The 21026-nt window shown below is 38.1% G+C and overlaps 1 protein-coding gene across 1 annotated transcript; it reads right to left on the reverse strand.

The window, feature by feature from the left end:
• Nucleotides 1-671: 671 nt before the first annotated feature.
• LOC119775993 (elongation of very long chain fatty acids protein 6-like) lies at nt 672-18062 on the reverse strand. Its single transcript, XM_038274181.1, has 4 exons — nt 17800-18062; nt 5985-6116; nt 5515-5666; nt 672-3434 (listed from the first exon to the last, which is right to left on the reverse strand). Exons 1-4 carry the CDS (start codon nt 17880-17882, stop codon nt 3004-3006), a joined length of 798 nt encoding a protein of 265 aa, XP_038130109.1. The 5' UTR covers nt 17883-18062; the 3' UTR covers nt 672-3003.
• Between the last annotated feature and the right edge of the window lie 2964 nt (nt 18063-21026).

The raw sequence follows: 21026 nt of genomic DNA on the forward strand, positions 1-21026 counted from the left end.
ATACGCTGTAATGATTGTAAGCCTGATAACACCGTTTTGTAAAATGTAAATCTGAACAGATCTGCTTCAGGTAGGGATTAAGGCATGTAGTTGGTAACACCTGACAGCTGACAGACTGAGTTTATGGCCTCCCAGCAGTCGGTCTCTCAGTCAGGACAGTTTGCTCTCTGCTGGGAGCTCAAAGAATGCTGTGTTTCCTTAACTCAGAAACTCAGCTGGAAATATATTCTATATCCAGTGCTGTTTTTACATATTTTTTTAGTAAAGAAAAGTGACTCTCAAAGTGTATAGATTCCTATTAAAACCAGTGTTTTAAAGAGACCATTTGTCTCTTATAAAAAAATGTGCAATAAATTGATTCAGGAAATGTGTGCGCTTTTACACCAGGCAATCTTGGATCAAATCTCACCATTCAGAATAAGACTTAGTAAAGCATCACATGCTAAGACCACAGAAAAATAAACTAAAACAGCAAGGATAAAGATGGGTTAATTGAACACAGAAAGCCGTTTTTCTTATTTAGATTTTAATTCGTACATTCAGCAGTGAGGCCTTTTCTAAGAGGAGTTATGATTCAAAGTGAAAACTAAGCAAAGAATTGTTGTTTTAATAAATCAGTATAAATTTCTCTTGTTTTGCATAATGTTAAGCTTTTATTTTTGAGTTTCCTCCAGTAATACAGGGCAGCAGAAATGACCATAAAACAGACAAACATGTTTCAAGTCATATTAAAACATAGCTGATGGATTTCCCTTTTTTTCCCCACACACATGCCATTTAAAGAGGTTCTTCAGTGCTGAGTAATGAGGGCGAAATGTCAAACGTCAGTTTAAATTAAGAGACAGGGGATAAAATGCTGTGTAAATTCAGCCATAGAGGGAGACATGTTTATCCTACTACAGCTTAACACTAGTGTTATTACATATCACTATTCATTATACCTATTTAGTGCAAGTAAATACATGACTTTCATTTGGTTTTAGTTCCCATCATGCAGTTGTTTTCTTTTTCACACTTAAACTGAGTTCAAAGGAACTCCCTGGCATAAAAAATTATGATTTTATTTCAACATGTTAACTGTTGTCTGACTACTCCTTTCCAAAGTATAACAAATGAAAGTTAACTAGGAATTTATAGCAAATATTTCTTCCATCAGCAGACAATGTGTAATCTGAGAAAGACAATTTGTGAAGGGCAAAAGGAAAAATAGATAAAAAAAAAAAAGAAATCGGAGGGGACAAGAAAAAGATGTAAAATCCATAAACTGCGAGGTCATTACAACATTTCATATTAAATACTAAAAATACTTCTCATCGATATGAAAACATTGCTTTGCAGGTAAAATTTAAGCTTTAACAACATTTTCCAAATATATCAAAGGATTTGAAAAAAAAACAAACAATTTTTTTCTATTATGAGCCTGCTGTAAAAACAAACGCTATTGTTTCTCTCTGCTCATCTGACACGCACCGTGAACTTTAAAAAGCTTTGCTTAAAGGAAGAACTAGGTTTAAATCCTTGTGCCCTTAATATATCAGCATGTTTTAGAATTTAATTTTAAAGCAAGTCCACTTTAAGTTTAATTGTTAAAATGTCCCAAATGGCTCAGATTAGTTGAATGGCTTTAGGGGGAATATCATAGGATTACACAATCCTTTTTCTCCACCAACAATTAATCATTTAGAGGCATCATCTTGGAACATTGTCATCTATAACTTACAATTTTTAGAAGTTCTGCAGGAAAAACTGAGAAGTTATAATACCAAAAAAGGTAATAGGGAAAGCTAAACAGATGGAAAATATTGACCCAAACATAATATGAAGTTATATATGCAGCACCTGGAGTGAAAAACAAAACAAAATAACAGACACAACTTTTCTTAACTCCAACAGTCTGAAAGTACACAACTAAATGTATTCAAGAGCTAAAAAAGTGGATTTAGCTTCATATGTCACTTCAAATTCCTATTTTTCTCTGACCTAAAAGTGGTTTGTTCCAACAATGATGTGATGGATCTGGCTGGTTGGCAGTGAAAACATTCAGAGACTCGCTTAAGTTAAGGCTGTAAAATACTATTTATCTGTTTTAGTTTAGGCTTCAAAGGATAAGAGAAATGGCAACTTCCAAAATACAACTCATTCCAACTTACTCTTAATTTGAAAGTCTCTTTTCTGTTAAATGCATTCAATTTCAATGAGAGGTTAGATCTGACCATTTCTTCTAAATCGCTAAGCTATCATTTAAAAAAAACAACAACAAAAAAAGAGAAAACAGCCAGTTAAGTAAGTTTGCATCTTTATAAAACCATTTGTGTCTTCTCTGTGAGTTATCATGCAATATGTTGAGAGTCAGTTTAGATTTCTGGAAAATCACTTAAGGCAGCGTGCATATTTTTAACAGCTGCAGACACGGAAGGACGGAGGAGGAAAAACAACAAAAATCTGTGTGAATTTTGATTATAGTAAACTGGGAAATAGAAATGTAAATAAGATATTTTTAAGTAAACAAAATATACCTTTAACTTGTGTTTATCAGAAGCAACTTAGGTGTACTTTAACAATTTATTTAAGTAAAGAAAAAAAAAACATTTGGACAGTGGGCAGATAAAATAGGACAGGACGCAATGGATAAGACATCTCTACATAATTTGGTCTCACTGGAAAAGCTTAAACTTCCCAATAATTAACTTTAGGGTTTTTTCCTAACAAGCTTTTATAAATAAAAACGGTTAAAACATTCCCTTTAAGTATAAAATAAGTGCTTCAATTCCCCATATTAATATTTTTAGCTACATTAAGGCCATTTTTATTACATCACATATCCCCAAACATTTACTGAAGACCTTTAATAAATGTTTGCCCCCATGTGTTCATAGCAGATGTTAGTGAAGAATCTGGAATGCAGCTGAGTCTCCTTCCTAATGACCTAATCCATGTCATTCTATTTGTCTAGCCTTGCTTTCAGAAACGATAGAAATCAGCTGGTAAACTACTTCTGCAATGTTACTCTGTCTTGGATCTCTGATGTGTGGAAGAATCTTTAAGGTAGTTGTTGTAAAAGAAGGAGGCAAACAGCACCAGATAACTGAAGTACATGAGTGAGCCCCACATGATGTTGTCCATGTTGGAAGGACAGTGCACATCATGGATCCAGTGGTAAACTAAGCCCAGCACAGTGAGGCCCATCGCCATCTGCAAGATCTGGGCAGCAGTGATGATCATGGCGCATAGCCGTGGCACCTGCAATCCAGCCGCCCGGGCTGCATAGTACGTGTACATGATGGAGTGAACCATGTAGTTCATGGTCATGAACCAGCCGCCACCTGCCACCTGGTCCTTGTAGGAGAACCAGGAGTAAATCAGCACAGTGATGTGGTGGTACCAGTGGAGGAAGATCAGACGCTGCTTTCTGAGGATGATGAAGGCCGTGTCTCCTGAGAGAAACGGGAAAGTAAGGTTACCAAACATTTCTAATCCCAATGTAAAATATTTTTAGTAGTTAAAATATTCTTTAAAAATAATATACATAAAGGACTCAATAAGGGCTGAAACAACTAATCGATTATTGAATTAATCGTCACCAAAATTATAAACTGATTAATCGTTCGAAGAATCTGAAACATGCCTTTAGCTAACAAGGCAACCTACTTAGAGCTATACCAAGATTGTAAAAAATATAAAACAGTTTGCACTTCAGATAAAAAAAAAAGTTTTTTTTTTCATCTGTCAATGTGCTCTAATCAAAACTCCTTCAGTGGGAAAAGTTTAGTTTCACCTGGTTTAATTTTTGTAAAAAATCATCTTTAAGGAACATTTTACTATCTGGTTATGAATCAATGAATTATTTCTAATTATTTCTAATTATGAATCAATAAAAAAAAAAATCCACAGATGAATCGATTTACAAAATAATTGTTAGTTGCAGCCCTAGACTCAATGAAGACATTAATAATTCAATTTCAAAAAAGGATTTAATCTATGATATTTTTCTCTGCATAGCTTCTTTATCCAAAATAAATTGTAATCTAGCATTTATTAATATATACAAATATACAATTAATAAAATAAAACTTCAAATGAAGGAATGATTTAAAAATTTCCTATTTTCATTGTTGTGCTGCTTTTTTTCATCAAGTAATTTAAAACTCTATTTCTGGAAGGTCTGGATCTAAATTCTGCCCCCTACGGCAGCTATTAGCAATGTTAGCATTAACAGATGGCATAATGAACATAAAGACATGTGAAAACAAAAATAACTTTTTTTCCCTCGAATTAAGGAAGATAACTGCTTTTTTCCAGGTCATTAAATTACTACATATAAAACATTTTATTTATTTTACAAAAATAACATAAAACAACAACAACGTATCACTTCTAGATAAAGTTGTCACAAAACTAACATTTCAAACTCGATACTGATAGCTGAGAAAACATTTGATACTCAATACCATTTTCGATACCAAGGGGAAGGCATAAAAAATATATTTACTAAAATGGAAAAACTGACTTTTTTTCAATCTCAACATGGAACATGCTTTCTCACCAGAACCAATTGATTAAAAAACTGTATATTTAAATACAACATAAATAAAACAATGTGATATTATTTTAAGTTGTTTGAGGTATAATCTTAAATTAACAATAACAAAAACATGCAAACAATACTAGTGTCTAGTATTAATGCCTTGCCAAAAAAAAATTGTATCCAGATACAGTGTTTGAGTATAAATACTTTTAAAAACCCTACTTCTAGCATTATTAATTATCTGGAGAAAATTTGACAACAACATTACATTTTTAGCAGTATAAATTTTAAATACAAAATCGAAATGACAAAATGTCAGGTTCCTGAATAAAAGAGAACAAAAAACGCTATATTTGCGTCATAGCTGCAAAACAGAACTAGCAACTTTTCTTTTAACCTTCGAAAAAACAAAACTAGACTGAGTCATTAGTTATGCGATGTGAGAGTTACCCACAAGAGATAACGGGCCATGGGCTAAAGGCTACAGGCAGATGCATTTCCATGTAGCTGGTAGTTTATTTAAAAAGAGTTGCATCAAAATACAGATTTACAATATTTAGAAAAATATAAATTGCATTACTTGCAAAATGATCAAAGCTGAACTCATAACAATCAAGATTAAAGCTAACTGCTACACCGACCTAATTCTGTCCCACCAAACAGCTAAACCTGTTAAATATTCTGTGGCTCAATCTGAAATCCGTCATGACATTAAACACATGAATCCACGGTCACCATATTAGTGTTATCCAAATAATGCTGGCAGTTAGCAAGGAGATAGGACCATGAAGTATTATGCTTCCTAGCGTCACTTCAGTTTTAATAGGGACCTCCTGACATCAATAGTATTCATCATAAGCTATACGCAGCATCAGTGTTCATCCGGCTGTGAAGGCAGGTGAGTAAAAAGGTCCTTCTTATATCCTTATTTCCACCAATCCCTGCCCAGCTTTAAAGAAACATTAAAGTAGAACCAGAGGAAACCTTACCCAGCTCAGGAGCCTTGCTAATAGCAAAAGCGTAGGCCCAGAACTTAGTGATGGGGGCGCTGTAGAAACTGATGTCACACACAGACTGCTTGAAGCCGCTGCTTGAGAGAACATGCATCATATATGTTCCGGTCCTGATGGCTCCTATAATACTGTGTTTATGAAGAAAAAGGACATTTTTAATTTCTCATAATAGGCAATATCAATGATTTCAATGTAAATTCAATTAAAATGCCTTTTTCTGCTGATTTCTTCACAATTACAGCAAAGAAAAATGAACGTGAACATCACAAGTTTCATTTGATAATATTAAACAGAAAGAATCAACCATCAGGAAAATAAACACAGAAATTTTGTTGTTTTTTATTTTAGTTTTTTTTTTAATTGGTAGGAAAAGTTCTCTGAAACAAAACACGTTGACTAGTAAAAGCTTCTTTTTTTTTGTCCACTGTAGACCGAATACAGCTTACCTGAAAATGGCGAGGCTGAGCGACCACAGGGCCAAAGGTCGCCGCAGGTGCAGTTTTGGTCTTTCTCTCATGAAGAGCCGACCCCCGAACACAAGGGCAGCATACAGGCTACAAAATATGAACGACGTCCTCCTGCAGAGAGGAGACACACATTGAGATGCTGAGCCTCAGTTGGCTTAAACATACAGTACAGGGATGCAACCATTGTTTAGCATTAGATTTTGCAGCAGATTTAAGACTTAAGCCTTACTTTTTTTTCTTCCCTCAATTGTATCAAAGAATCTCATCAAGGGAGCCAAACTGCCCAAATTTAATCTATAAATCAAATTTTTGGAGCAAAATCTTGTTTTTTTTCACCTATTTTATATGGATGAAAATCTTGAAATCCTGTTTTCTTTTTTAGGATTCAGTGCTTAATGTAATATAAAGAATGTCTTCTGAAGGAAGCATTAAACTGTCCAATCTAATCTCAAGGTGTTTAGTGAAACTGCCCACTGCCACTAAATGCTGATTGTTTCTGGGTTTAAATGTTTTTTTTTCAGTCAGTGTGAAAGGGTTATAAAGCAGGATAAGATCAAAATAATATTATCCTAAGACATGATCAATGAGCTAAGTTGAAGAGACAGACAAGAAAGAAGAGTTTTTTTCCAAAGCGGCCAAGAAGCCAAACCGTGGAGGAGCTGCAGAGATTTAAAGCTAAAGTCAAAGAATCCACCCGCAGATCAGCAATTCCTTGAGAGGTTCAACTTCCAACAGGACAACATTCAACAAACATCTAGAGCTACAACCACATCATGTGCTAATCAGGCTCAGTCAAAGTCCAAATCTAAAACCAACAAGAACATTTTAAACACCTAAAATAGATTGATGTTGACAGACTCTCATCATCGATCGAAGTTTAAGGTATTTTGCAAAGAAAAAGCAGCAAAAGTCTCTTGAAAGCTGAGAAATACCCCTTCATTGTGTTGATCTATAAAATAAAATCAAATACATCTAAATATATTTAAAAGTATGGCTCCTATAATACTGTGTTTATGAGGAAAAGGACAATTAAAAGTATGTATATATTATAGTATGTAAAGTATGTATATATTTAAAATATGTTAGAGATCAAGAAGAGGAGCCCTGGACCCACAACCCCATATACGGGTCAACATTATAATCTGTGAGGTTAATTTAAACAGTCTGTATATTTTATGTTTCATTAAACTGTTTACCCAAAACAAAGTAGACCTGTACTAATTTCCATAGAACCAACAGTCCCATTAGTTAACAGTTGCTGCTGTTCTCTGGTGCGTTAAACCCACTTTTTACAACAGAAGAGTTTGACTTTATTAATGACAGGAGATAACAACAGAGCAGCTCAGTGATGATTGTGGTTAGGACTGAAACACTTAATCGAATTAATCATGATTAACTGTTTACTGAAATAATTATCAACTAATTATGTAATCAATTGATAATAACTGGAGTATGCCGACATTTTTTTTGTCTGTCGATACGCTCTATCCAGAACTCCGGGAGTAGAATAGTTTTTGTTTCTTTAAGGAACCCTTTATAATCCGATTATTAATCGATTAATCAAAATAACAAGTCGACAGATTAATTGATGAGGAAAATAATCATTAGTTGGAGCCAAAATTGTGATGTTTTCATCAGAGCTCTATGGTGGGGAAAGAAAGAGATAAACCGATACATCAGCCAGCCGATATTAGTAATTTTCCTGTTGGTATTGGCCAAGATGTGCATAATTTGGCTGATCAAACAGTGCCTTCAGTAGACATGCCATAAGATCGTCTACTATCCATTGTTAATGTTAAATTTTATTTGTTAATTAATATTGACTTTTTGCTCATGTTAAAGGTATTGCGGAGAATTTTTTAAAAATGTGCGTGCAAGAGTATGCACAAGCCCATTTCTCCTCGTGCATACTCTGTTAAAAAGTTGCTGTTCTCATATTGTAGCTCATACAAGCCTACTGTGCCCAAACATCCGCCCTAACTCCTGAATCACTCAATCACTATACAGAGTGGGGACTATATAGTGGATTTTATAGCGAACTCAGTTAACTGACAGTTAAGACAGATGATTACTGCTTTCTCCTCGATTGGTCACGTAACTTCTCCTTCACTGCGTAGTAACTGCGCCATCTTTATCAGCCGGGCCGCTGTGACAGCAAATTCCATAAAGCTTTGCGAGGAGAGCTCTCAACGCAAAGCATTTTGGGATATATCTGCCTCCTCTGAGGCCTTTCACTTCTTCTTGTTGACTTCCTAGACACCTTTTCTCTTACGACCCTTGGCCATTTTTCAAAGAACTACAGTGAGAAAGGTGAGCTTCAATGACTCTCTGAAACCGTACCTCACCACACAAATATGCCTGAAAATGCGCATGCGCAGAAAAGATAGCTATTGGAGCAAGCACGTAGGACGGCCTTACATAAACATATCACCAGAATGATTGACAATTAGGAGGAACACTTATTTAGATGATCCATCCAGAAATAAAAGATCTTCCTCTAAACCTTTAATACTTATCATTCCATAATTTTTATCATTTATATGGAGAAGGAAAAGCAATATTGGCTCCATTAATTGGCCCAAAAATATGTGCAACACATATTGGAGATCAGTTAACTCAAAAAAATTGGCATCAGCATCAGCCTTCAAAAACCTGTAGCAGTTGATCTCTAAAAAGAAATAATCCTTTTTTTGCAGCCAGATATAGAATGAATTCTCCATCTAGTAGTCAAACACAAACATTTATTTTAAGTAAAAAGAAAGAAATGTATTTGTTTTTAATCACAGAAGTATTATTCTGGGATAGCAGAAGGTTATAACCAGATATGGACAATACTTACATAATTTCTTATTTATGTAATGTTTTTTTTATGCATTTTTTCTCTACTCCATTCACAATTATGAATACAATCATACATCAAACATTAAACCCCAAACATTGGATGATGTTTGTAGTGTGCTATATAAAGACTGATTTAAGACCATGCAGACCATAAGCAGTTGTATAATCAAGGTAGCCATGTTGAATTTCAAAGTCCATTAGGGCAGCAACTAATGATTATTTTGCAAACTGAGTAATCTGTTGATTTTATAATTAGATAAAAAAGAATTTTTGCTATATTACATACTGGATAGAGCATATTGACAGACAAAAATGTGTTTTTTATATTAAATAAAAAATGTTTACGTTTTCTTTTTACAATTTTAGTATAATTGTAAAAAGTGGGCTGCTCTGTCAGCTAAAGGCATGTTTTACAGTCTCTACTAAATAAGCTGACAATTATTTCGATAATCGACTAATCAGGATTAATACAATTAATTGTTTCAGCCCTAAAGACCATATTTTGAAGTTTGTTCATAATTGTTATAATATAGATCAAAATTTGACTCCTTTCAGTAAGTTAGCATTTTATTCAAGCTAAAAAATAAAAAAATAAAAGTTATTTACGAGAATTAAATGTGAGAAATAATAGATTTTCATCATGCGATTAATTGAATTATTGTTTGTTTTGAAAACCAACCAAGATTAGATTTATATCAGGCTACTCTCTGATTATATGGTTAAGATCAGAAGATTAAAAAAGGATAGAGATATAAAAAAATATAGAGGATGAAAAATTATTGTTTAACCAAGACTTCTTAGTTGTGCTACTATCTTCTGGACAATAATCTACTCCAGAACTCCAGCTCAAACATAAATAACTAAGGGACAGCGTGACCTCAGATTTACAGCACCAACTCCTGGAGTCCAGCCCCCTGTGCGTTCACCCCAGCCTCTCAAATAACTTATCTTATTAAAATCTGTACAGTGGAGTCCAACCACCTACAAAAATGTAGGTGCAGCAGCCATCAGACCTGAAGACAAAGAACAAACTGATAAATCAGGCTGCCTTTGTTTTCAGGTCATACCTGGATGTTGGTGATGTTGAGAGGAATGCAGCACGACCAAATAGTTTGTTGATGCTTCCAGAAAAGCAATAAGGAAGAAGGTTAGCTGTGCCTTTCAGGGTGTTGTTCTTTTTACCCTTTGTCTAAGAAGAAAATCAAACTTCTATGGATTCTATTGGGATTTTCTATATCAGTGCAAATAATTAGTAGTGCAAAATAATGTAAGAGAGACAATGAGATATGATTTTGATCATTTAAATGAATAAAAAACATACGTTTTCTCTGTATTTGTAATGATGCCCTTTTATGGCTTATGGCAGACAAGAGTAATTTTGTTTTTTATTGTTAGTCAGCAATGCCTTGCTTTAAGTCTTTCAACAAATCTTCCTGATCTGAGACCATTCAACGAAGGTAAAGAATCAATTAACTAAATGTTATTGGCTCCAGATCATCGAATGAAAGATTATTCTCCAAATGTTTTATTCATCTCTTGCATTTGCATTGTAAATTGGTTGGAAAACTTTCCTATTGCTCTAAATAAGTTAAAAGCTAATTTCGCTTTACTGCAAATTCAAGATAAACTTTGGTTCTCTCACACATAAAACCCCTGCTAAACCTTGATATCCTTGAATCATCTCATTTATTGTGGTTTGCAACCGTGTTTTTCCTTCTCATACATCGTATCTTAGTTTAGATAAGTTTCACTAGTTTTAGTCAAGAGTTTTTAAACTGAAATATGTTAGACTTGGAACTGAATGACTTTTGTTGATAAACTATATATATTTTGAATGGAAGTTGTGGTGAATTTATTCCATCTATGTGCAGTTATTTGTTGTTTTAACACACAGCCAGTAGGGTGTGTGTTCACAAACAATATTTCAATCTGAAAAACTCGCACAGAGAGAAAAGATAATTAGAAGAATTTATTGATAGAAAGTATAGTCTTTGGCGCTCAGACCTCGGCAGGAACATTCATGCTGAATTATGCTTTAACATGCATGAGTAGATAAATGAGAATAGGGATGTTCCCCCGGCCTGAAACTGGTGGTGGTTTAATCGGAGCTGGTTGACAAGGTGATCTGCCGAGCAGAATGTGGGACTAGAAGACTGAGGGAGCTGACGCCAGGCTTCACTCGGAGACTCGGGAACTGTCCATGATGAGCAAGCATGAAGCGACAGTGGAGAGGAAAAACTCCCTCTTGGGAAGAAACCTCTGGCAGAACCGGGCTCAACATGCTGGTCTTCTGCCGGACCAATGCGGTGAGACAGGGGATGGTGACAACTGGGATTAATACTCTCTGATGAGGTTGAGGTGAAGTCGAGTCATGGATGACGATTCAGCTGCGATGGCGGGGAAGGGGATGGAGGTGGGTGAATTGTCGTCTGAATCGAAGTCCGACATTGCGATTGCAGGATAACGGCTGGGATGAAGATTTGGAGTGTTTATAAAGTGAGAGCAGGACGCTGATTGGGCTTGTGGTGGAGTAGTTCGAAGCTGAATGGCTCGCTTCAGAGACGGATTAGCTTCTGATTGGATGGAGGTAAGTCAGAGTTTCTTCAATTGAACTTCCGCTAGAGCTTCATTTCAATCTGAAAAACTCGCACAGAGAGAAAAGATAATTAGAAGAATTTATTGATAGAAAGTATAGTCTTTGGCGCTCAGACCTCGGCAGGAACATTCATGCTGAATTATGCTTTAACATGCATGAGTAGATAAATGAGAATAGGGAAGTTCCCCCAAAAAAAGCCGAGGTAGAAGCCGGAAAGTCCGTATGCTCGTGAGGCATACGCTAAGGACAGAATAAAAGTGTGCGTAGTGAAATGCTGAGAAGATTTGAGAACAACTTACCGAGCCAGGTTGTTGAAGAGAATGGTGACCAAGGTTGACGCAGAAAACTTACTACGGAAGATGATGATGATGATGATGATGATGATGACGAAGAATACATACCCACGATGACGATGATGAAACCGTGGTGATGACGATGAATACTTACCCACGATGACGATGATGAAACCATGATGATGACGATGACGAACCTCCATGATGCTGATGCTGATGATGATGCTGATTCCCCCATGATGATGACGCTGATACCCCCATGATGATGATGCTGATGATGATGCTGATTCCCCCATGATGATGATGCTGATTCCCCCCATGATGATGATGCTGATGATGATGCTGATTCCCCCATGATGATGATGATGATGATGCTGATTCCCCCCATGATGATGATGCTGATGATGATGCTGATTCCCCCATGATGATGATGCTGATACCCCCATGATGATGATGCTGATGATGATGCTGATTCCCCCATGATGATGATGATGCTGATTCCCCCCATGATGATGATGCTGATGATGATGCTGATTCCCCCATGATGATGATGCTGATGATGATGCTGATTCCCCCATGATGATGATGCTGATGATGATGCTGATTCCCCCATGATGATGATGCTGATGATGATGACCCCCGATGATAATGATGATGATGATGGACCCATGGTGATGATACTGGTGATCCCATGATGATGATGGTGATGAACCCATGATGATGATGATGATGATCCCGTGATGATGATGTTGATGATGATCCCGTGATGATGATAATGATGATGATGATCCCGTGATGATGATGATGATCCCGTGATGACGATGATGATCCCGTGATGACGATGATGATCCCGTGATGACGATGATGATCCCGTGATGACGATGATCCCGTGATGACGATGATCCCGTGATGATGAAGATAATGATGATGATTCCCCCATGATGATGATGCTGATGCTGATGATGCTGCTGATGATGACGATCCCCCGATGATGATGACGATGAACCCATGATGATGATGATGGTGCTGAAGGTCCCATGGTGATGATGCTGGTGATCCCATGATGATGGTGATGATGATGACGATGATGATCCCATGATGATGATGAACCCCATGACGATGGTGATGATGACGGCGACGATGATGATGACGACGGCGACGAATCTTGCGGATGAGTCTGATAATGGATCTTGCGGATGAGTCTGATAATGGATCTTGCTGATAATGAATCTTGCGGATGAGTCTGATAATGGATCTTGCGGATGAGTCTGATAATGGATCTTGCTGATAATGGATCTTGCGGATGAGTCTGATAATGGATCTTGCTGATAATGAATCTTGCGGATGAGTCTGATAATGGATCTTGCGGAAGAGTCTGATAATGAATTTGGCGGATGAGCTGAATGATCTTGCGGATGACATAAAACATATATCTTGCGGATGATGACATATATGAACAAAAGACATGACGAAATACAGACGCATGACGAGACGCAGACATGGTGCATATTGGTGCATTAGGAAATGCATCAAAATGGCGTAAAGAGCATGACGAGACGTAGACCAGACACGACGAGACACACAAGGGAAGGCATGTTGCTGCCTGGCATAAGGTGAGATGATGATGAATCTTGCGGATGAGTTTGATAATGATCTTGCGGATGATTCTTGCGGATGACATAGAACATATATCTTGCGGATAATTCTTGCGGATGACATAGAACATACACTATATTGCCAAAAGTATTTGCTCACCCATCCAAATTATTGGAATCAGGTGTTCCAATCACTTCCATGGCCACAGGTGTATAAATTCAAGCACCTAGGCATGCAGACTGTTTTTACAAACATTTGTGAAAGAATGGGTCGCTCTCAGGAGCTCAGTGAATTCCAGCGTGGAACTGTGATAGGATGCCACCTGTGCAACAAATCCAGTCGTGAAATTTCCTCGCTCCTAAATATTCCACAGTCAACTGTCAGCTGTATTATAAGAAAATGGAAGTGTTTGGGAACGACAGCAACTCAGCCACGAAGTGGTAGGCCACGTAAACTGACGGAGCGGGGTCAGCGGATGCTGACGCGCATAGTGCGAAGAGGTCGCCAACTTTCTGCAGAGTCAATCACTACAGACCTCCAAACTTCATGTGGCCTTCAGATTAGCTCAAGAACAGTGCGCAGAGAGCTTCATGGAATGGGTTTCCATGGTCGAGCAGCTGCATCCAAGCCATACATCACCAAGTGCAATGCAAAGCGTCGGATGCGGTGGTGTAAAGCACGCCGCCACTGGACTCTAGAGCAGTGGAGACGCGTTCTCTGGAGTGACGAATCGCGCTTCTCCATCTGGCAATCTGATGGACGGGTCTGGGTTTGGCGGTTGCCAGGAGAACGGTACTTGTCTGACTGCATTGTGCCAAGTGTAAAGTTTGGTGGAGGGGGGATTATGGTGTGAGGTTGTTTTTCAGGAGCTGGGCTTGGCCCCTTAGTTCCAGTGAAAGGAACTCTGAATGCTTCAGCATACCAAGACATTTTGGACAATTCCATGCTCCCAACTTTGTGGGAACAGTTTGGAGCTGGCCCCTTCCTCTTCCAACATGACTGTGCACCAGTGCACAAAGCAAGGTCCATAAAGACATGGATGACAGAGTCTGGTGTGGATGAACTTGACTGGCCTGCACAGAGTCCTGACCTCAACCCGATAGAACACCTTTGGGATGAATTAGAGCGGAGACTGAGAGCCAGGCCTTCTCGTCCAACATCAGTGTGCGACCTCACAAATGCGCTTCTGGAAGAATGGTCAAAAATTCCCATAAACACACTCCTAAACCTTGTGGACAGCCTTCCCAGAAGAGTTGAAGCTGTTCTAGCTGCAAAGGGTGGACCGACGTCATATTGAACCCTATGGATTAGGAACGGGATGTCACTTAAGCTCATATGTGAGTCAAGGCAGGTGAGCAAATACTTTTGGCAATATAGTGTATATCTTGCGGATGATTCTTGCGGATGACATAGAACATATATCATGCGGATGATTCTTGCGGATGACATAAAACATATATCTTGCGGATGATGACATATATGAACAAAAGACATGACGAAATACAGACGCATGACGAGACGCAGACATGGTGCATATTGGTGCATTAGGAAATGCATCAAAATGGCGTAAAGAGCATGACGAGACGTAGACCAGACACGACGAGACACACAAGGGAAGGCATGATGCTGCCTGACATAAAGGTGAGATTGCACGTATAAGCCAGAATTAAGACAGCATAAGTATAGCAGGGAGACAGCATGAAGCTGCACAAAGCAAGAATGTTGATAACTGATGAGTAGGAAGAGGAGAAGACGAGCTAGGATGGGCATGGTTAGGTCAGGTAATGATGAGAAAGAGTTCGAACCACCACCAGTATTTGTGTTAGAGTTACCTAGAGGCAGAGTGTGCTGCGCTGCGAGAATTGATGAGATCTGGGCGGAAGATGAGGTATAGCTAAGACCATCGGCCCAGTACTGAGGGAAGCCTCAGAAACCCCGTGAGTAGCTGACTACGTAGCTGCTCCAATCGGAACGGATGCCCAGGATACACCCTGAGGGAAGCCGCATGAATCTGAAGTATCCTGAGGTGATGAAGAACCATCGAGTGACGTGGGGTAACCCTCGGGTGTAATGAAGAGCTAGAATGCCTGAACATGATGCGCTAGATGATGAAATGTTAGAACTGCTGCCGGATGATGCTCTGGTGAGGGCATAAGAAACGGGAGAGCGACCTAATAAAGTTTACTACTGCAAATATCGTGGTGGGCGGATATGCGATCTTCCCAACGGCCCCTCGACGGCAGGCTATGGAACGGGGTAGCCTCAGGGCAGATGATGGGTGTAGAATAAAGGCCGTGGACCACGAACACCTAACCTGAAGACCCCCCAAAACCTAAGGATGAACCAGCACCCGTGAATGGAGCATGCAGAAGATTGATAATATCGTCTATATTTGTATATTTATTTATTTATTTATTTTTTTTTTTTTAATTATCTAATTATTAATTTATTATTTTATTATTTTTATTATTTTTATATTATTATGATTATTATTGATTATTATTATTATTATAATTATATATATTATTAGACGACAGATGATGAGGAGACAAGACGATAATCAGAAAATAATAAGGGGTAGTAAGATGACGGGCTGATCAATGATTAAAGCTGAGACGTCACCTGCTGATGCGACTTCAGGGGGGGGAGGAAAAGAGAGACTAAATTAACAAGTTTCCCTAGAATAATTAGCTAGGCTAGTGAAATATAGCATGCATGGAAATAAGTGTATGCCTAAATAAGGGGCAGACAAGCATGAAGCGAATCTAATGATAGAAGATATGGAAGAAAACATGGTTGGATACATCTTACCTAGGGCTGGCCCGCGGGCGTTCCTTAATGTGAATGGGAGGGGGGGGGGGGGGGGGGGGGGGGGTCCGTCTCAGCAGGCAGCGGCAGGGATGACGTGGCAGTGCGGGGATTTTCCAGGTTCGGAGCGTGCGGACAGCGTCGAAACGGATTGAGTTAGAGAGTCCAGAGGAGTGGAGGGAGGCCGGGAGCTGCCAAAAAGCTGAAGGACCGGACGTGGGTGCCGCCACAAATCGGGAAGCTGAAGAAAGTCCAAAGCCCGCATCGATACGATGAGAGGAGCGGGCGCATCTGGAGCCCTCTGCGCTGGCGGGGGGAGCGGAGGACTTGCATGTCTTGCGGCCAGGTATCGGAGCAGATTGAAGAGCTGAGGGCGGGGGAGATGAACCACGAGGAGGCAGGAGGGAGGCCAGCCGAGACAGACGAGCAGAGTCCATGCCGGAGCCCGGCAACACGCCCTCGGAGCGCAATGCGGAAGAAGGAGATGCGAGAGCAGCCAAACGGGAGCCTCTGTGAGCAGGGAGAATTGAATTGTCGTCTGAATCGAAGTCCGACATTGCGATTGCAGGATAACGGCTGGGATGAAGATTTGGAGCGTTTATAAAGTGAGAGCAGGACGCTGATTGGGCTTGTGGTGGAGTAGTTCGAAGCTGAATGGCTCGCTTCAGAGACGGATTAGCTTCTGATTGGATGGAGGTAAGTCAGAGTTTCTTCAATTGAACTTCCGCTAGAGCTTCATATGACAGTCAAAATATTATCTGATTAAATAACATATTTACCACCCTTACTGGAATGGGCAATAAATATATTAAAGTTGCACAACCGTAATTTATATACTTTATTAACTAATCCACAAAGCCAAGGATGTAGACCACTTATTTTACAGATGTAAACTGTGATCCAGTCTTGATATGGCTTACGCTTTAAACTGACTGTTATTTATAAAGAAAATGTTTAAGTCAATTATAAAGGCGAAATATTAAACTGGTCCAAGGGACCTTCTGTCAGAGTATAACATCATAAGAAACTAATATAGCTCTATACAATATAACTGGAACAAAAAAAGTAAAAAAAGGTATTAAAATCTGTAAATTTGCTCTTAATTTAACAGAAAACTAATATATTCTGCCAAAGGAAGAAGGATTCGGGCCTTTAAAACTGGATATTTAAACACTATGCAGCTGAAATAAGATAATATAGTTATTTTTTTATTTATTCAAACATAAATCGTGTTATTCCATCTGACTAAAACAAGGTAATATACATTTATTTCAATTATAAAATTATTTATATTCAAAATTTTGGAGTTTATAATCTCAGTATAGGGGGCCCTAACAGGGGCCAGTTCAAGACAAGTATCTGGATGTGCCATTTAAAAAAAAAAGATTCCTATGATATTTAGTATGAAATATGCCTTATTAATAAATCAGTAAAGGGGGTTAGTCTTGTGTCAGTCCGGGGGGGGGGGTTGCTGGGTGTTAGAGGCCAACGGTTGATGAGAAACACTTTGCATCTGCTAAATCGAAAATACTCTTCCCTGTTTAGCTGCAGCTGTGAAGCAGCTACAGGGTGAGACTAGTTTAAAATGTCGGGGAACCGCAACAGGACACAACCCTGGTGCTTCAGCCTTATTTCATGAGACGGCTTAAAATCTACTCACCAGTTCGCCTGCATCCATTCCAGAGCCTGAGTTTCATCGAAACGTCGCTCAAAATCAAAACTGCTCAGCTCGCTTCCGTTCATTTTCTCCCGCAGTGGAAGTTTCTGGATGGTTTCCTACAGGATACAGAATAATAAGTTTAACAGATAATAGAGACGTAACTGGAAGCTACAGGACGGTTTGATGCAGCTGCATTCAGCCTCTGAGCATGTCCTGAGCAGCAGAGAGAAGATGCGGTGTAGTTCCGCTGTCACCTTTGCCAAAGATACAAAGCTAACGAAAGGGATATCAGACGTTTCCGGTTATGACTTTCACAATAAAACGCCCTGGATGAATCTGAAAGAGCGCTTTGTTCTGGATGGAAATCAAAAGAAGAAACAAAGAAGGATATTCAATACTAGCGAATGTATTATATTACGGAAGAGGATTATGGCCACTGAAAAAAAAATAAAAAAAAAGGTTAACAGATTTTTAAATATTATTTCAGTTTAATATGGGGGAAAAAAGTCAGAATCCTGACTTTAATCTCAGAATTCTGACTTTTTCCACAGAATTCTGACTTTAATCTCAGAATTCTGACTTTAATCTCAGAATTCTGAGTTTTTTTCTCAGAATTCTGACTTTAATCTCAGAATTCTGACTTTAATCCCAGAATTTGGACTTTTTTCTCAGACTTCGGACTGTAATCTCAAAATTCTTAATTTAATCTCAGAATTCTGACTTTTTTTCCCACAGAATTCTGACTTTAATCTCAGAATTCAGACTTTTTCTCTGAATTCAGACCTTTTCTCTGAATTCTGACTGAATTCTGACAGCTAAAAAGCATGTTAGCATCAAGCTGTAGCCATGTCTATTTTAGAGACTAACTCTCTTGTTTAATTACCTTCTGCTCTTCCATCAATGAAATAGCATCACCAGGGACCCCTCGGGCACGTAAAAAGTTGCTTAATTTCGTAATTTTTCACCACTGTGTTACTGGCCCTACCAAACAACTCACATCTTTGTTAGTGAAGCTGAGTGCTCCCACATCTCTTCCTTCATGGTGCCCATTAAGATCCAAAATTCTGAGATTAAAGTCAGAATTCTGAGATTAAGTCAGAATTCTGATTTTTTTCTCATATTATACTGAAATAAAATTTTAAAATCAGTAAACCTTTTTTTTTTCAGCGGCCCTAATCGTCTTCCGAAATTATATACTGAAGGAGAAAATTATACAAGTGCATTTTTATTTGGTGCTGTTCAATCTAAAAAAAAAATCACAGTAGGCTACGTTGTCTTCCTGTGGCAATCTAATCTCAGTATGTATACAGCTATTCTTTGAGGTGTCAGTGGTTTTAGAGAACCTCGATAAACAAGGGAAAGGATGTAGAGAAGTTTAAGACGGTGTTAACAACTTTTCTGCCATTTAAGATCTTCCAAAAGACTGTTCAATCCATCGCCAAAAAATGGAAGCAGTATGACACAACTGCAAGCCAATCAGAGCATGACTGCCACTTAAACTGAAAGGCCAAGCAAAGAGAATATTAGTCAAAGAAGCAGCCAAAAGGCCCACACCTACAGAGATCAAAAGCTCTGCTGAAAGAGCATTCTATGTCTCTTATTTTTATCTAAAAGCAAGATGAGATTCCATTTGCAGTTAACTGTGGAAGAAGACATGTTTAAGAGAGTATTTAGAGAGGACCAGAATAATTTACATGGTTGGAGTTTAAAATTGCTTGCTAGACTGAGTACACCTTCCCTACAGTGAAACATGGTGGAAAGGCTATCATGCTGCGGATGTTTTATTTTGAAAGGGACAGCCTGGTAGAGGCTGTATGACGGGACTTGGGATTGGAAACTCGACAGCACAATAACCTCAAACAATAGAACTGTTGTCCTTTGAAAATCAAATGGCCCAGACAAATGTACGAGCTGACACCTAATAAAAATATAATAGCAAAAGTAAAAATTTGATGTTCACGCGTCAGTCCAGTTTGAAAGAACTTGAGCAATAAAAAAAAAAATAGCGATTGCTGATTTTATTTTGAATGATTAATGGATCAAATCCTATACCAAATCGGGTTATGTCTTTTGTCTGTGACACAGCCTGTTTAATTGTTCAGAAGAGGAAGTAGAAGTTATTGCTCCAGAAAACATACAGAAGGAATTAAATTATGAGTAATTAAATTAATCAATTATCTCTGCTTGTTTTAAGCTCAAAGCCATACACATATTTTTTCTCTATGTTTGCATTTTTTTCCTCCCGTAATTTCACATTTTTCTTCTACAATCCTGTCACAATTTTCTTGTAGTATTGTATTTTTGTTGTGGGAAGATAAAGTCCGTTTTCACCACCCAACCCCTTCAATCCCAAATAATATAAGTAGGTTTTAAAATGTGTGATTTTTTTAATGGTTTTAAGTAGTAAATGGTTCTATGTCTTTCCAATAGACAGATTAAACAATATTTTAAACTATTAAATAACCATTATGTAACCTTGTCTTAATTACCTGCTTATAGGTTTTAGAATTTGCTATTTTGTCTCTCAACAATTTAAACGTTTCTCTACTTCCCTCTCTTTCATGTGGGCTGATTATATCAACCTTCAACTTTGAGATCTGCAAAATAAAAACCCCAGCTTTACTCATCTTCTCATTTTATCTATATTGCCTACTTTTATTGCGCAATCCTCTTATCTGTCCTTAAACTGAACTCATTCCAGACATGCCCTTTGATTCTGCGCAGAAGGGCACTTAGAAAACAACTGGAGCAGCTGCAGTTACATAATGTCAGTTCAATCTGTGTATCTGAATCATCTGAAGGAGTGGTTTGCTGGAGTAAGGTGGGTCGACCTGTTTGCAAAGATTAGATTCCACTTTCAATTCCTCGAAGTGTGACTAACATTTGTAAGGCGGAAACAAAATTATAGGTTCCTCAAATTCCAGCCTAATTTCCATGAACTGTCAGGATGTAAAATATATTCATTATGGGCAAATATGCACTTTTTTATGATATTTGATTAATAAAAAAATCCTCTTATCCGACATAATCCCCTGCTTAAGTTATGTATTATGTTATCAGTTATCATTATTGGAGTTTTTCTTGTGTTTACACAATCAGGGTTTGGTTTTTAAACATACAGATTTCAGAAATCAGACTCTTTGCAGACCAGTCACTGCCAAAAACAATGTTTAGGAGGCCTGTGTAAGGACTTTTTGTTCAGTAGAAATATCTTTTTTTTTTTAGTT

The sequence above is a fragment of the Cyprinodon tularosa genome, unplaced genomic scaffold, assembly GCF_016077235.1.
Source record: "Cyprinodon tularosa strain WSP-4 unplaced genomic scaffold, ASM1607723v1 ctg90, whole genome shotgun sequence".
Lineage (NCBI taxonomy): Eukaryota > Metazoa > Chordata > Actinopteri > Cyprinodontiformes > Cyprinodontidae > Cyprinodon > Cyprinodon tularosa.